Source organism: Lampris incognitus, chromosome 1 (assembly GCF_029633865.1).
Source record: "Lampris incognitus isolate fLamInc1 chromosome 1, fLamInc1.hap2, whole genome shotgun sequence".
Taxonomy (NCBI): domain Eukaryota; kingdom Metazoa; phylum Chordata; class Actinopteri; order Lampriformes; family Lampridae; genus Lampris; species Lampris incognitus.
The window spans coordinates 143,209,581-143,227,854 of record NC_079211.1 but is presented as its reverse complement, the minus strand read 5'-3'; the positions used below and the strand labels follow the sequence as shown (position 1 = coordinate 143,227,854).

General features: G+C 44.3%; 1 protein-coding gene across 1 annotated transcript in view; it reads left to right on the top strand.

Annotated features, from left to right (window-relative positions):
• Positions 1-2,195: 2,195 nt before the first annotated feature.
• Positions 2,196-18,274, top strand: part of cabin1 (calcineurin binding protein 1) — a 67,051-nt gene continuing 50,972 nt past the window's right edge. Inside the window, exons 1-12 of the mRNA XM_056276047.1 lie at positions 2,196-2,311; positions 2,818-2,908; positions 3,781-3,873; positions 3,964-4,077; positions 4,171-4,305; positions 4,662-4,842; positions 5,053-5,182; positions 5,754-5,903; positions 6,652-6,959; positions 7,094-7,265; positions 7,346-7,479; positions 7,575-7,792. Coding sequence (XP_056132022.1) covers positions 2,906-2,908; positions 3,781-3,873; positions 3,964-4,077; positions 4,171-4,305; positions 4,662-4,842; positions 5,053-5,182; positions 5,754-5,903; positions 6,652-6,959; positions 7,094-7,265; positions 7,346-7,479; positions 7,575-7,792 — 1,638 coding nt within the window. The 5' untranslated portion in view covers positions 2,196-2,311; positions 2,818-2,905. The remainder of the gene's footprint in view (positions 2,312-2,817; positions 2,909-3,780; positions 3,874-3,963; positions 4,078-4,170; positions 4,306-4,661; positions 4,843-5,052; positions 5,183-5,753; positions 5,904-6,651; positions 6,960-7,093; positions 7,266-7,345; positions 7,480-7,574; positions 7,793-18,274) is intronic.

Below are 18,274 nucleotides of genomic sequence, written 5' to 3'. Positions count from 1 at the left end.
GAATTGTTCCTTTGCAATGTCTTACACCTACTGGGGTTAGCATGCCGACACAGGGCTATTGGCACAGGAAAGCAGGGATATTTGTGTTACAGCATCATACACTGTGGGCCGTTTCAGCGCGTGCACGGTGCAGAATGTTCCTCTACTTCTTCCATCCGTCATCCAAACCGCTTACCCTACTCAGGGTCGCGGGGATGCTGCAGCCTGTCCCAGCAGTCAGTGGGCGGCAGGCGGAGAGACACCCTGGACAGGCCATCACTGGGCCCACACACACACACACACACACACACACACACATACACACACACACACCTAGGGACAAGTATGGGTACTGCTTCTATTTGGTGGTTGAAATTGGCGGTTGGCATCCGAAATATTGCAGTACCGCCATGTAGGAACTTCGCAGAAGTGACCCCATGACCCAGCCCGAGTTGATGCAAATCCCTGCCGCAGTGTAACATCTAGACCTTCTCCAGATATGTCCAAAACATCCAAATATCTCATGGCAGCGTCCAACACCATCTGGGTTCTTTCCAACTCCGCCTTTATTTCAGCAGCGCAATTTATGACCGTGGCGATGAATGCCATCAGTCTTCTCTTGGCCCATGCAGATATTGCGGTGGTCAGCCCCATTCCTTTTCTGCCCCGCTTCTTTTTGCACTTCCACCATCTGCTGAGGGGTCTCTCCCTCTGACGACGCCCCGAGATACGATCAGTGATAACCATCCCACTTCTAGTTCTCCTGATCGGTCGGACGTCTCCAACTTTTCCCCCTGCTGCAAGATTCTTATTCTTACCTTCGAATCGTCTCGTGCCCTCATTGTCTTTCTATTTTGTGCCCTCATTTTCTTTTTCTACCCCACCCCACCCCAAGTGTACTTGGCCAATTTTCCCTACTCTTCACATCCGGCTTCCCACCCGCAGCCGCGGCCAACTGTGTCTGTAGAGACGCCCGACCAAGGCGGAGGGGATTCGAACCGCCGACCCCCGTGTTGTTAGGCAACGGAATAGACCGCTACGCTACCCTGGCAGTGCCTCATTTTCTTTTTTCTTCTTTTTTCACAAAACTTTATTTAAATCCAATTCAAAACATTACAAAGAGAACATATATGTATGTGTGTGCATGTATGTATATACACACATATGCATACATATTGTAACGTGCATGGATAAGAACACATGCTGGTCGCTGGTTTGCGGGTTTGACCCTTTGGTCGAGCGGTTAGCGATGTCCGTGCGGGCGATGCGGGTTCGCTTCCCGGCCGCGGCAGTTCCTGTGGTTACATTGTCCCCCGAATTCGCTACAGTATGTATGTATATAGTAACGAGTTCGGGGGACACATATATACATACTGTAGGGAATTCGGGGGACAACGCGACCACAGGAACTGCCGCGGCCGGGAAGCGAACCCGTATCGCCCGCACCGCAGGAGACATCGCTAACCGCTAGACTAAAGGGTCAGACCCGCCAGCCAGCGGCCAGCGTGTCTTCTTATCCATGCACGTTACAATACATATACATACATAAACCAATTATAAACAATACAGAACAATACAGCAGGGGACCTGAAAAAAATTAAATACATATGTTCAAAACATCGTATATTTTCAAAGTTCGAGGGTCACAACGAACTTTTTTTTAGCTAAGTGAAACATACATTCTTGTATAATTCAAATTTCTACACGTGAAAATGGAAAAAGGCGGATAATCAATTAAATATGCAAAGTAAACAATTAACAAGTATCTAAACATGATAAACAATAACCTAAATAAAGTCACCGAAACTTAATCAGAGGCTGCAGAAAATAGCTCCTTACAATATGACGCCGTGCCTCCGCTCGTTTTCAATTCCAATTTCGCTCTGACGTGACGTCATTTCCGCCTTGTCCTCCAATTTATCGCTTTCCAACGTTTGAATTTTCTTTACGTTTATTCACCCCCCTCCCTTTCTTTTGTTTTATGTGTTTGTTTTGTGTTTGCTGTTGGTAGAATTTAAACGTTTCAAATTTTTTGAAGAAGTTTGCGTTGTGTCGGTTCCGCTGTATATCAAGGTTTTTGATTGGCTGCCGGAATACACCCGCAACAATTCGGCCAATAAGCTACGACGTTACGACGTTATTCATTTGGCAGGTAATTGGCAACTGAACGGCGACTGTGTGGTGCTGCGATGTGAAAATGGTAACGTTAAGGGCAGCGGATGATGACTTAAGTTTTAAAATTAGTTTGTGCACAGTAAACGCAGCCGTTTCACCGTTTACTGCCCGTCAAAGTCAACGAGGCGTACACATGCCCTGAGAATGGGGATGAACGGTAAGTCTCCATCGTTAGTCACCCGGCGGAGGCTAACGTTGTGTTAGCTTTTGTTAGCAACCTAGCCGAGTTAGCGTTAGTTAATAAGTCAAGCTCCCTGCCAGGCTGTGTTTTACTGTCCGAGGAGATTTGCCAGGACACTTGAAAATCTGCACGACATAATGCAGCAGAGCTGCTCAATTGTTGTGTTTAGTGCACTATTTGGTGTTAATCTCGAAGCGTGGATGTGTGGTTAACGTTATCGAGTGGTTCTCAACCTTGTCTTGCTCGGCACCTCTTGTCCCGTCAGTCTTCCGTTGAACCCCAAGAACCTGTACGTTAAGTATAATGATGGAGAGAGAGGGTCGTTACCGAGGACTAGTTCGTCATTTGTCTGTTATTCTATGTTATTACTGTTAGCCATGTTGTACAGCGATTGGCCTTTGAACTCGGATTGTGAAGCTTGTGCATATTCATTTTCTTCCATTTAACTTTGTCTCCACTTGATGGTTACACTTCTTTCTCAGCCCTGCTGTCTGTTGTGCCTTGCCGCGTTTCTGCAGACCCAGTCACAAACCATTGACGTTTGAAGCAAGACGATCTCTGCGCATTAAAATGGTGAGGTCTATTCAGCCACGTAAGGTCTTTTCACACGCAGTTCCCGGTAAATTACTGGGGTCATTTTTCAGGCACCGCTAGTGATTTTCGATATGCACACATGCAGCTGCATTCAGGAACATTTCCGTCTCGCGTCTTTTCACATGCCATGGCAATGCCGGAATACATGGGACAAGGGACAGTCCAGCAGTAGTAAATGTTATCTCAAGGAATATCAGGCGCAGTTACTCGTGTCAATGCAAATTTACATGTCAAGTCAATTTTATTTGTATAGCCCAATATCACAGTGAATAGGGCTTTTGATTTTTTTTCTCAAAATGATGGCCATGGGGTAAAATGAGCCAAAGCCCTGGGGTAAGTTGAGCAAGAGGATGTGGCATTTTAACATTGTTAAAAGTACACGTATTTATTTATTTTAAAACATTTTTCACTAAGACTGTTTTGAAAAATAGGAGAATGTGCTGTTCAATTGTATTTTCTTTCGTCAGACAGACACGACCCTTTACGTGCGCTTCCCTGCAGTGTTACTGCTTTCATTTACAACACAGCCTTACCGGCATATTACCAGAATTGATGCATGGTCTTGAGGTGGGAAATTGGCGGTACAGATTTCCCTGAATATTGATCCCTGCTCCCATTCACACATGATCCCATCCAGGAAGCATCCCTGAACATTTCATGGAAAGACTGCATGTGTGAATTTGGTACTATTGTGCCCTCCAGAGTGTCCTGTTATGTGTTTTGCTGAAGCCCCCTGTTGTATTCTAATGATTAGTATTTTTTAAGCTACTTCATTCCAGACATCATGAGGTGCTTTTGCACTTTTACTTGCTGTTTAGCCAATGTTTCTGTTCTTTTTTACACCCCTCCAGATCCGGATAGCGGCATTGAATGCTGCGTCAACAGCTGCTGATGAATCTCAGGATCCCCTGAGAACTAACAAGAGTCAAACTAAAGAGGCTCAGGTACAAAGTGCTGCAGATTTTGTAAATGAAGCTGTACCCTTAGTCTTATCTATTCATACAGTCTGATTTATTTGTTTATTTATATTGTAGGAAGCAGAGGCCTTTGCTTTATATCACAAAGCTTTAGATCTTCAAAAACATGACAAGTTTGAAGAGTCCACCAAGGCCTATCATGAACTTCTCAAAACGCCCTTACTCAAAGAGGTACCACCACATTACATATAATGTCATTCATCCTCCATCACAGCACCTTGTTTAATATGCAGTACATTTTTGATAAATCCTTTACTGTTTTAGGCTATGCCCTCAGAGGATCAGAGAGTGGGTCTCAAGCATCCTGGGCTGATGTTGAAATATTCCACCTTTAAAAACCTGGCTAGTTTGACTGCGTTGCGAGATGACTTTGAGACGGCAATGGAATTTTACTTGGAGGTAAAACATTCAAAATACTGTAAAACCACTACACCAAGGGGCTATTGTCATGAATGAAATAAAAATGGATTTTGCATGTTCTCCCCATGTTTGCGTGGGTTTCCTCCGGGTTCTCCAGTTTCCTCACCATCAAAAAGACATGTATGTTAGGGTTAATACTCCTTCCTGTGCCCTTGACCAAGGCAATGGAATGAAGAACTGGAGTTGGTCCCTGGGTGCTGCAGTTGCCCACTGCGCCTATACAATAGGATGGGTTAAATGTAGAGAACAAATTCATTGTTAGAATACAAGAATGTCTTTGTTTCATGTTAATATTGCATCCCGTTTACTGTGTTGTTTTCTTTTTCTTTTTCTAGGCTGTTATGTTGGATTCCACCGATGTGAACATGTGGTTCAAGATAGGTCAAGTGGCCGTGCGACTTGTACGCATACCTCTGGCCCGGCATGCCTTTGAAGAGGGTCTCCACTGTAATCCAGACCACTGGCCCTGCCTTGACAACCTCATCACTATTCTGTACACTCTCAGTGACTACAGCTGTAAGTCCTACATTATTGTGAAGTGTGCTGTATATCACATCTCATTGAAATGCCAATGCTCATATTATGTTCTCTACAAATTGTTTGGATAAGGTGTGGCTACAGATGTGGCTTTCTTTCTGATGACGGGGAGTGGCTTTCTACCTGTCCAATTTACAGAATATGCAAGCATAGAAAGCGGAACTTTATTACCTGACTGTATTTCCCCAGGTTGTTTGTATTTCATCTCTAAAGCCCTGGAGAAGGATCATTGTTACACAAAAGGTCTGGTGTTGAAGGAGAAAATATTTGAGGAGCAGCCCTGTCTGAAGAGAGACACCATGCAAATGTTCGTAAAATGGTGAGGCCCAGTCATTCCATATCTCTCCACTGTATCTTCTGAAAATGTGTTGTTGGTGTAGCTGAACACCTTATTTTTTTTTTGATTTTTTTTTTTTTTTTTTTTGGCTTTTTCTCCCCAATTGTACTTGGACAATTACCCTATTGTCCGAGCCGTCCCGGTCGCTGCTCCAACCTCCTCTGCCAGTCCGGGGAGGGCTGCAAACTACCACATGCTTCCTCCGATACATGTGGAGTTGCCAGCCGCTTCTTTTCAACTGACAGTGAGGACTTTAGCCAGGGGGACGTAGCGTGTAGAAGGATCATGTTATTCCCCCCAGTTCCCCCCTCTCCCCCAAACAGATGCCCCGACTGACCAGAGGAGGCGCTAGTGCAGCAACCAGGACGCATACCCACATCCAGCTTCCCACCCACAGACACAGCCAATTGTGTCTGTAGGGATGCCTGTCCAAGCCAGAGGTAACACGGGGATTCAAACCAGCGATCCCCGTGTTGGGCTGTACACTTTCATATCAGCGAACCTCCACATTAACTTTTAGAAACTTTTTCACTTTATTCTATTTTGCGTGCAGCGACATGTCTGTTCACTATGTGAATGTGGAGGAAGAGGAAAGCCAATCCATTGTACAAGAGGCACTGGACCTGCGAAAGCGTAGACAGGCTCTCTCTCAGAAGGACCCGAAGCCTGATCTGGTTCTGGTTCAGCCCATATGCTATTTCTCGTGAGTGTTTTTCCTCCATGTTTTTTTGTACTTGTTTTTTTTTTTAGAATCTGTATGTCACCTATGAAAACCTAATGAGTGTACATGTAGTTCCATTTCTGCAGGTGGAACTGTCATTACTATTGTACTTAACGAGCAGGGTAACCAAATTGACAGATTTGCTTCAAAATACTTTATAAATGTGGGAGATGTATTGCTGTTGACATGTTAAAATGTGTTGAACCATGTATAGAACTGATTTGCGGAGTTAGACCGTTTTTGGGTATTTTTCCCGTTTTCTTTTCTTGATTTTTTTGGCCGGCTTCCTTGGTGACGTCGCCGTCTTCCTTTCGGTGCCATGCCCCCAGAGTCTGAAACCACTGGACGCTGCAGATTTTTACATGTTTTTGAAGCTTTGTTTTATATACTTCGCAACATTTTTAATCATACAGAATTGGCTGGGTGGTTACTGATATGTTTTCCTGGGGTATGGGTATCCCAAAACACAGATTTGAGCTCAGTTACCCACCACTTTAAAGAACTCTCCCCCAAAGCTTGGAGGCAGAGAATAAGAGCTTAATTTCTTGTTTGAAAATAACTAGGCATGTAAAACTGGCTTTTGGGGCTTATTCGGTTGTCTGTGTAACTTTGCATTCGTAACTGCTTTTTTTGTGATTGCTGTGTAGTTTTGTGCAAGCACTGCAGATAAACATTTTATTATTGTACTTGTAAAAGATTTGATCCAGTAAGACTGAGTTTTGTTTCTCAGGTGGAAGCATGTGGGTGAGAGCTTCCTTGCAATGTACAGACATCAGACCACATGTGAGCCACCACGCCCCAGTCTTGGCTGCAGAATCGACTTACTTGAGTACCGTGATGCCAGTTGCCTCCAGAACCTGCCCAAACCCAGCAGCCCTGTCAGCACAAGCCAGACCACTATGCCTAGCAGCAGCCCCACCTCATCTCTGGCCCCAGCACCTCTCCCTGAACCACCAGCTACTTCCCAGCCCAGCACTCTGGTTCAGTTCACCCCTAGCCAGACTACTATAGAGGTCACCACCACAGTTCCCTCCGTCGGTTAGTTGTTATGCAAATCACTAAGTAATTTGTAAACATATGTTGATGTAAGCAGTAATATATTAACTGTACTAGTTGCGTTGGTATTACTCAGTGTGATTTAATGAGTTATTGTCCATGCCGCATGGTCACAGCTATGGATACATCACTGACAGAGAAGGTGAAGAAAGCCCCTAAGAGGAAACGTGTGATGGAAGACAGTGGCGAAACAGCAAAGAGGCGGTCAGCGCGTGTACGAAACACAAAGTGCAAAAAGGAAGAGAAGATTGATTTTCAGGAGCTTCTTTTCAAATATCTCCCCTCAAGGTAGTTGTCAGAATACCAGACAATTAACTATAACTAATGGTAGTTATTTGCCTGACAAGCACTTCTCTGGTTCTCCTCAGGCTAAAGAAATTTGATCCTGAGGATGATGATGAGAGCTTGAGTCATCTTGATTCTCGGCGGGATGTCAAGGATGATGCACAGCTTCTCCATGGCAATTGCCCACCTTTACATTCAATTGAATACATGGAGTCTGGTATGGTGCAGAAGTTTCATCTTATATAAGTATCTTCAGTGCTTACTGGCATGTCACCTTGTATATACTACTTAACTTTCCATTCCCATTTGTAGAGCAACAAGATGTCCACAACTTCCTGGTCAGCAATATTGCCAACGGTGGTATACTGGACCTGATGATGCACTATCTGAAAGCAGTGTGTCAGAAGTTTGTGGAGGTATGGCCTCGGGGACTGACCGCTGTGGTACTGGAAGTCTATCAGACATGGAGAAAGCATAGCAGTGGCCTTCCTAATCCTCTGTTTCGAGACTGCAGCAACAAGCACATAAGGGTAAAGGACAAATGATCCAGTTAGCTTCTCAATGAATTTTATTGACATCGTTTTAAGGGCTTCTGGAATGTCTTATCTTCCGTAGGCCTTATAACAATTATTACATGATTGCCTGGTCGCAGTTTATTTGAGCTGACTGGTCATTTTACAGTCATATGTTTCCATCTAAATTTCAAGGGAATTTTAAGCCCATGTTAGAAATGTTACAACAGGACGTCTGGGTAGCGTAGCGGTCTATTCCTTTGCCTACCAACACGGGGATTGCTGGTTCGAATCCCCGTGTTACCTCCGACTTGGTCGGGCGTCCCTACAGACACAATTGGCCGTGTCTGTGGGTGGGAAGTCGGATGTGGGTATGTGTCCTGGTCACTGCACTAGCACCTCCTCTGGTCAGTCGGAATGCCTGTCGTGGGGGAGGAGGAACTTGGGGGAATAGCATGAGCCTCCCATGCGCTACATCCCCCTGGCAAAACTCCTCACTGTCAGATGGAAAGAAGTGGCTGGCGACTCCACATGTATCGGAGGAGGCATGTGGTAGTCTGCAGCTCTCCCCAGATTGGCAGAGGGGGTGGAGCTGCGACCAGGGTGGCTCGGAAGAGTATGGTAATTGCCCAAGTACACAATTTGGGAGAAAACTGAGGGGGGGAAAAAAAGTTACAATAAATAGAACGTGAACTAGGTGCATTTCTGTCAGTTGGGTTGAAGTAAATAAACTGTCTCCCTGAAGACAAGGTTTAAATATCAGTAAAAAGAACACAGAAATAAAGAGCTTGGCTGGCTAGAACTTAGTGCTATTTGGCAGGTTATCTTGATGCATGCTCAGTAATCCAGGAAAGAAAATCAAATAAGGTTGAATCAGTTTATCTGGATGCAACGTTTATTGACAAGATAGTTCATCACTCAACTAAGTGACCTCTTCAGTCTAAACTGACTGCAGGTATCCCCACCCCTTATAAACAATACAGTTGCATAACGACCGAAACCAACGTCCAGTTTCATATGCAAATATGGGTGTGGCCATTAACTAGAGTTTCAATGACCATGTTTACTATTCACAGAGGATTTTGGAATGTCTGCAATCGCAGCATTGTAAAATGGCGACAGATGTACTCTTAGGCCCCCTCAGTTCAGGGATAGGTGTTCCCTCTTTGGCTCCCCGTTCAAACCAGCGTTCCTCCCTATCAAGGATGTACACATCCTCATCCTTGAAAGAGTGGCCACTGGCCTGTAGATGGGTGTGGGTTGCGGAGTCCTGGCCTAACATGTTAGCTCTCCTGTGTTGTGCCATTCTCTTGACCAGCGTCTGTTTAGCTTCCCCAATGTATAAGTCATGGCAATCCTCCTGGCACTTAACAGTGTACACTATATTGCTCTGTTTGTGCCAGGGGACACGATCCTTGGGGCGGACCAACTTCTGGTGCAGCGTGTTTGGGGTTTGAAAGCAACTGAGATGTTGTGCGCATGACATTAGTTCAGAGAAGTACACTGATCTAGGGGGGCTCTGTTGAACACAGTGGAGTGAGGACACATTTCCCGAAGCTCCACCAAGTCGTGGTAAAAGTTATTTAATTTAAAGCACAGTTTTACCTTAATTTATGGAAATACTATCTTAAATTATATTATTAGTATCTGCTGATCACCGTTAGTCTTTCGAATGACAGCTAATGGCTGTAAACCACTTTTGACTGACTACTGAAGCAGGCCGCAGAGGACGCTGTGGACTTACTTGAGCCTGCTAATTTGATGCAGCTTCCAAGCTTCAACTAGAGCAGACCATAATGATTGAGGAGATTTCATGAGCGGCGGGTGCAATGCAATGCTCCAAGTGCCCCAGACCAGATGGGTTTCTGGTTGAATTTTACAAGAAGTTTATGGTTAAGATAGCACCTCTTGAGTATCTGGGTAGTGTAGCAGTCTATTCCATTGCATACCAACACAGAGGGATCACCGGTTCGAATCCGGCTTGGTCGGGCATCCCTACAGACACAATTGGCTGTGTCTGTGGGTGGGAAACTGGATGTGGGTATGTGTCCAGGTCGCTGCACTAGCACCTCCTCTGGTTGGTTGGGGCGGCTGTTCAGGAGGGAGGGAGAACTGGGGGAACTATGCCCCCTGGTGAAACTCCTCTGTCAGGTGAAAAGAAGCGGCTGGCAACTCCAAATGTATCGGAGGAAGCATATGATAGTCTGCAGCCCTCCCCGGATTGGCAAAGGGGGTGGAGCAGCGACTGGGATGGCTCGGAAGAGTTGGGTAATTGGCTGGATACAATTGGGGAGAAAATGGGGGAAAATACCAACAAAAAAAATAGCCCCTTGCCTTATCAATATGTTCACCTATTCGGTGGACACTGCCTCTCTCCCTCCTCGTCACAGGCCTCCATTTCATTAATACTAAAAAATAATAAGGACCCCCCGCCCTTTCCAGCAGATTCTTCTGCCCAATTTCATTACTTAACTTGGACTATAAAATACTAGCTAAGCTACTGGCTATATGTTTGGAAACGGTCTTGCCATCTGTAATTTCCCCTGACCAGATAGGCTTCATTAAAAATAGACACACTTTTTCGAATGGTAGGTGCTTATTTAATGTTATGTACAACCCGTCAAACTCAAAAAACCCCGAAATTGTAATCTCTTTAAACGCCGAGAAGGCTTTTGATAGAGTGGAGTGGGGCTATCTTTTCTGTGTTTTGGAGAAATTCAGTGAGAGCTTCAGTGAGAAGTTTATTGCTTGGGTCAAATTATTGTACACCTCTCCCCTTGCATCTGTCAGAATGAACAACAACAAGTCCGCGGTGGCTTAGCGGTCTAAGCATCGGCTTGGTGTCGATGCAGTTGCCCACTGGGGACTGGGGTTCGCGCCCCGGTCTCGTCAGATCCGACTATGGCCGGACTGGATGAAGCAGCAATCATTGGCAACGCTGTCTTCGGGAGGGGGGCGGAGTCGGCTTGTGTTCGTCATGTGAATGCGTCTCTGTGTGTGTCGGAAAAACAGTGGTTCGGCTTGGATTCGCCTTGTCACGAAAGTGGGGAGGCGCTTTCCTTCGAGACTGCAGGCCGGAGAGATGCAGTTGGCGAACGCATGCAATACGAGGGTGGGTGTTTGAATTAAAATAGGGATCAATTGGCCACTAAATTGGGAGAAAAAAGGGAAAAATCAGAAATAAATTAAAAAAAAAAAAAAAAAGAATGAACAACAACCACTTGGACTGCATCCCTCTTTTTAAGGGCACAAGACAGGGATGCCCGATGTCCACTATGCTCTTTGCAATAGCCATTGAGCCCCTCGCTATTGCGTTCCGATCTAATCCTCACATCACAGTTGTGACCAGGAACAGCATTGAGCAGAGGGTATCACTTTACGTGGATGATCTGCTTCTCTGTTTCCAAGCCAGATAAAACTATATCTAATGTGCTCTCTGTTCTTAACTCATTTGGTCTCATCTCTGGCTACAAGCAGAATTTTAATAAGAGTGAACTCTTTCCTCTAAATGCTGCAGCTCGCAAATACCCACTTTACACATTACCATTTAGAATAGTTCTGGACAGTTTCACGTACTTGGGGTTCCAAGTCTAACAAATTAAGAATCTTTTCAAGTATAATTTTACCCCTCTCCTCACTCAAGTACAACATGACTATGGGAGATGGTCAGTACTCCCTTTATCGCTAGCTGGTCGAATTAATTTGGTTAAAATTAATATCCTGCCTACATTTTCCTTCCTATTTCAATACATTCCAATCTTTATCCCAAAATCATTTTTTTTGAAAACTTGATGGGATTATCTCGGGGTTCATTTGGGATAAAAAGAATCTGCATATTTGAGTATTGGTTGCGGGCAGATAGCTTGCATAATATCCCAGCTTGGTTGAGGTTAGAAACATCTTCCTGTATGTCATGTTCGCTGGCTGCTTTTTTTTTTTTAGAATATCCTTATTACATTTTCATATACAACACAAAACACAACAGCTCAGACATGACAAAATGAGTAAGTAAATAAATAGTGGGCATATCTCCATCCCCAACCCTCACTACCCCCTACAACAGAGAAAGGCAATATCAAATAAATATGTAAACAAATAACAAGATTACAGGAAAACTGGTTTTGCAATAAAAAGGGTACAAGGACAGGCTAGGCCGGTTTAGGAAACCCTTGTAATAATGGAAGATGATAACGTAGGTCCAATATGTTCTAAGTAAGGGTCCCAAACTTTATAGATGGCGTCCAGTGAGGAGTGAAGCATACATGAGATGTATTCATTGGGAATACACTACATTATAAGATTGTACCACCACTTTTTTGTTGGAGCGATGACCTTGATCCAAAAGAGCAAAATATTCTTCCTAGCGGCAAAAGTCAATAGATTGATAGCTTCTTGTGTTTGATATTTATATGACCATCTGGAAGACCAAGAAGGAGGCACATAGTATCTAACTCAATTGGAATACCAAAAATAACACACAGTTCATCCACAATACCAGACCAGTAGCTTTATAGCTTCACATATGACCAGAAACAGTGAATGTAATTGCCAATCTCAGAGTTACACTTACAGCAGAGCAGAGACACATTAGCATCCGTCTTGTTTTTGAGAGCAGGTGCTGTATGTGTACAATGTAAAATTTTAAACTGAGTAGATTTGGTTCGATTACAGATAGATGTTTTCATAGCATGGGTCCACACTTCCTGCCAATCTGGGTCGTCAGTTGAGATGCCCAAGTCTCTCTCCCAGGCTTGCTTAATAGCTTGGGAAGTTAGAGATGAGTTGGAATTTGAGGCTTTATAAAACACAGTAATGTGTTTCTTGGACACTTGTGAAGACAAGGTCCTTTCTACATGTGAGGTGGCATTAATGGTTGTTAATGTGGTATCTTTAGTGAGGAAGTGTCTGATTTGCAAGTATCTAAAAAATTCACCTTTCTGTAAGCCATATCACTGCTGCAGCTGCTGAAAGAATGGTAAAGTCTGGCCATCAAATAAATCTACTAGCTTCGAAGCCCCGGTCTTGACAGCCTGGCAGAAAATCCAGGCCATCCAGAATAAGAGTAAGAGGAGATGTTAAATGAGCACGGCCCTCTATAATATGGATGGCCCTCCATACTGTGATTGCACTTAGAGTGATAGGGTTAGTAGAGAGATCCTTAACAGACTCAGTTATTCACAAACAGCAAATTCCACAATGGACATTTGGACTGAGGATTCCATGTCGAGCCAAATTGAGGCTGGGTCATATTTGAGCCAATCTGCCATCACCCGGAGATATGCTGCTAACAGATAGAGTCTCACATTTGGTACATCGAAGCCCCCGTCAGAGCCAGCCATTTGGAGTTTTGCCATCTTCAGTCGGGGCTTCCTTTTGCTCCAGATAAAGGAACTCAGCCAGCCTTCGAGCACTTTGATAACCTTATTAGATAACAAAATAGGGATCATTTGCAGTCGGTAGAGTAATCTGGGAAGGATGTTAATTTTAATGAGAGCAATCCTTCCAAGCCAGGAAAGAGATAGGGGGGCCCAGCGATCTAAATCTGCCTTTATGGCATCCAGAAGAACAGGGAAATTGGCCTTAAATATCTGACCATATCCATCCATCCATTTTTAGAACCGCTTATCCTGCTCTCAGGGTTGCAGGGATGCTGGAGCCTATCCCAGCAGTCATTGGGCAGTAGACGGGGAGACACCCTGGACAGGCCGCCAAACTTATCACACAGGGCCGACATATACACACACATTCATACCTAGGGACAATTTAGTACTGCCGATTCACCTGACCTACATGTCTTTAGACTGTGGGAGGAAACCAGAGTTCCCGGAGGAAACCCACGCAGACACAGGGAAAACATGCAAACACCACACATGACGACCCGGGATGGCCCCCAAGGTTGGACTACCCCGGGCCTCAAACCCAGGACCTTCTTGCTGTGAGGCGACCGCGCTAACCACTGCGTCACTGTGCCAACATCTGACCATATGTGGGTGTTATGTACACCAATGGAAAGGAAAGGGCCCTGACAGGCCAGTGACAGACGTTAGAGACCCCAGCGGCATGACCTCAGACTTTGCGAAATTAATTTTGTATCCTGAAAAAGTACCAAATGTTGAAATGGCTTGGATCAGGCAGGGAATAGAGGTTTGCGGTTTTAATCAAAATATCAACACATCATCTGCATAAAGAGTAATTTTTTGCTCCCTCTCTCCAATGGGAATACCAGATATTGGAGCATTCTGCCTTATTGCTTGAGCCAGTGGGTTAATAGCAACATCGAAGAGCCACAGGCTAAGAGGGTTGCCCTGTCTATTCCCACGATGAAAGGGAAAGTTGCTAATTGAGGAATTTCCCCCATGGGGATCAATAAAGTATCTCAGATCTCATCCCATTAGTTAGAACTGCTGCAGTTGGAGAATTGTAAAAAACCCTGACCCAACTGACTAAGTTATCACCCAGGCCAAATTTCTCCAGTGTATAAAATGAATAAGACCACTCGACCCAGTCAAAGGCCGCCTTGGTGTCCAGAGAAAGCACAAGGAAAGGTCACTGGCTGCTTTGGTTTACACCCCTAGTGGTTCAGCCTGCTCAGAATACTGTAAGAACATTTTAGTCAAGAGTACTCTCAAAATTTGGAATCAATTTAGAAGCCATTTTAGATTGCAAACCTTTTCACGACAGGCTCCTATATTTAGAAATCACATCTTCCTTCCCTCTCTAGAAGATGCAGCTTTTTCCATGTGGTCTGATCTTGGCGTAGTCATTTAATGATTTGTATATTGAGGGCACCTTTGTATCCTTACAACAGATTTCAGCTAAATTTAATATCCAAAAAAGTAAAATTTTTTAGATTTCTACAGGTTCGTAGTTTTGTCCGCGTCACCAGCTCCAATCTCCCTCTCAGCCCATAAGCCCCGCCATTGATGCTTTTTAATCGTCACCCCCTACATCAAAAGGTATCATGTAATGTGGATATGAGAGAATTTTCTCTCTTCAAAGCTCCTTATTGTTAGCTGTCAAGGCATATTGGGAGCAGGATACAGGCAAAGAAATTAACAATGACCTATAGGATGATATTCTTCTTCACTCTTCATTTATATGTGCCAAACATGGTCTAATTCGGTGTAAAATTATACACTGCACTCACTGGACAAAACTTTCTCAGATTTACCCTCAGATTTACCCTTTCTCAGATTTACCCTGCTATCAACCCCGTCTGTGACAGGTGTCGCCAAGCTCCTGCCTCACTGATTCGTATGTTTTGGTCTTGCCCATCTCTTCATAACTATTGGTCTAAGATTTTTGAAATGTTATCAGGGGTACTTCAGGTGCCCTTTGATCCAGTTGTATTAATGGCCCTGTTTGGGGTAATACAGGATACAGTGGTCCTGCCAAAAATTGAAGCAGACCTTGTGGCCTTCCTGGCCCTATTGGCCAAAAGACTGATATTACTTCATTGGAAGTCATCCTGTTCTCCATCCCAAGAGGCTTGGATCAGAGAAATTAGAAAAGATCAAATACACACTATGTGGGTCTACGGCTAAATTTTTCAAAATATGGCAACCCCAAGGGGAGGTTATTTGATTTTTGTTTTGTAGTTTTCAGCAGTGCAGTTTGGTTGAGGATGGATTGGCACTGATCATTGAATGAATTTAACAGTGCCTCTGGATTTAAGGGGGATAAAGAGGGCTTAAAGGATGATGAATTAAAAGCATCACGGAATTTAACTGCAGAGCCAGCATTGAGAATGCAAGAGCGTGTTTTAGGATAGTGACTAGGAGTAGCAAGCTGCAGTGGAACTTTGAAAATGACAGCTTTATGGTCAGATACAGGCATATCCACCAGATTGAGACACGAGAGAGAGAGAGCGAGAGCGAGAGAGAGAAACCAGATGAGAGTACAAGGTCTAAGATGTGGCCTTTGGAATGTGTGGCCCCTTTAATAGATTGGATGAGGTTAAAAGAGTCTATAAGAGCCAAAAAATGGGAAGTCAGGGAATGGGAAGGACAACACACATGAATATTAAAATCAACAAGAATAAGCACCCTATCATATTTTGGCATGACAATAGATAAGTCAGAAAACTCAGGGATAAAACTAACTGAATAAGGGGGCCTATAAATTAAGATGCAGAGTAAAGGGGGAGGGCAAGTGATTAAAAACCATAAAACCTCAAATGCGATAAAATTACCAAAAGTAAAGGGCCGCCGTGTTGGCTCACCTGGTAGAGCATGTATCACATAAGGCTGAGTCCGTACCGCAGTGGTATAGGTTTGAATCCAGCCTGGGCCCTTTGCTGCATGTCATCCCTTCTCTCCCCTGCCTTTCCTTTCTCTCTCTCTACTATCACTATCCAATAAAGGCAGAAAATGCCAAAAAAAAAAAAGATTTATTATAAGTAACAGGATGACACGCAAGACCTAACCTATAAAAAACAGCTAGGCCACCTCTTCTTCCAGAGGGCCTGGGAATATGAAAATATGCAAAATCAGGGGGGCTAGCTTCAGTCTGAGGAACAGTGTCTCTTGGGGACAGCCATGTCTCAGTAATGAAAAAGTCCAGATTATTAGAAACGATAAAAAGATAAATGATAAAGGACTTATTACCCAGAGCTCCCACATTCAAGAGGCCAAAATTGTTGCATGTCAAAGCAGAATTAAAACCAATGGGAATACAACAAATAGGACGCAAATAGCAGATATTTGCTCTAGATATTCAGTTATTGTTGTTTCTACTATTAGATACGTGGATGAGAGGCACGGTGCCTAATAATAGTCTGTAGGGGAAAACTCCCGACGAGAGGGTCAGTGACAGATGAGGTCAACGGAGGGAGCCAGCGGGCAGAACAGTACCATCGAGTGCCACCACAGGCAGAGGCGCCGTGAGGGAAGCGTGGGATGTAAACTCAGTCACATGGTGAAGACTGTACGGTGTCTTGCAGCATCCGGCTACCCAGCCTGTTTGGGTGGACTCCGTCAGATCTGAAGAAGGAGAGAAGTTCCTAAGACAGATTAAAATTGTCAATAAAACCAATATTGTGAGCTCTACAGACAGAGATGAGCCATGTATGCAGGCTGAGGATTCTGCTGAAGCACCCCGCTCCACGGGCCACTGTTGGAATAGGACCTGAGATAAAAACAGACTTTCCGCAAGTACTTAAAAAGCTAAAAAGGTCAATAAAATTCTCTTTGGGGGGGGTGGCTTGCCTGGTAGAGCATGTACCACATAAGGCTGAATCCTTACCACAGCGGCCTGGGTTCGAATCCAGCCTTGGTCCTTTGCTGCATGTCATCCCCTCTCTCCCCCCTGCCTTTCCTGTCTCTCTCTAACGCTATCAAATAAAGGTGGAAAATGGCAAAAAATAAATAAAATTCTCTTTGGTTAATTCCGACTGTTGACGAGCTGCATCGTTTGTCCTCACCTGAATAATCATTTGATTGGTGGAGGACGGGACTGAACGGATAAGCTCCAGGAGTTTATTGAGGATATCAGGGACTCTGGCTCCAGGGAAACAGTGAGTGGCTGCATGGAGAAAATGGATGGAATCCCCTATTATTAATGTTTAATGTTAACATAAGGTGTAGTCCTTACCGCAGCGGTCTGGGTTCGAAGTCGGCCCGGGCCCTTTGCTGCATGTCATCACCTCTTTTTCCCCTGCCCTCCTGTCTCTCTCTCACTACTATCACTATCAAATAATGGCGAAAAATTACAAAAAATAATTATCTTAAAAAGAAAGTCTTTTCTATTTTGCTCCTAAACTTGAATCTAACTTCCACTCTTTTGAGGCTGTTATTCCAAGTCCATCTCCCTCGGCCACGAACAAACTGCTCAGTCCAGATTGAGATACTCTATCGACCTCCTGGCCCTTAATCACTATTGCTTGGAGAATTTATCGCAGGTCTTTTTACTCATTCTAATGAGATTCTAATTCTTGGTGATTTCAATATTCATCTGAATAGGGCTGCTGATCCTCTTAAATCCCTGAACCCCATTAAGCGGCCTGTGGGCCAGGTCCAACCTGCAAGACCCAAATGTCTGGCCCACGCCAACCCATTTACACTAACGTACCTGTCAAAATATGTGAAATAAAGTGTGCAACATGTGAAATGCATGCTGTTCTACTTTATTTTGACCTCACCCTACACTGTACAATTAACCCATGCCGGTGAGTGCTTGCAGACTTAAGATGTACTCCACACTGTCTATGGTCCTTGACTAGACAGCCACTCACCAGCTAAGTCACTGATAATCAATAACTGTCCTAAACCAAAGTCGAACAGGAAAACTGTCGGTTCAAATCTGACTGGACTGATCAGTTTTGTTTTGGGTTTGTTTTTGTTTTTTTTGGCTGGATTCACCCCCTTTTTTTTTCTCCCCAATTGTATCCGTCCAATTACTCCACTCTTCCGAGCCGTCCTGGTTACTGCCCCACCCCGCCTGCTGATCCAGGGAGGGCTGCAGACTACCACATGCCTCCTCTGATACATGTGGAGTCACCAA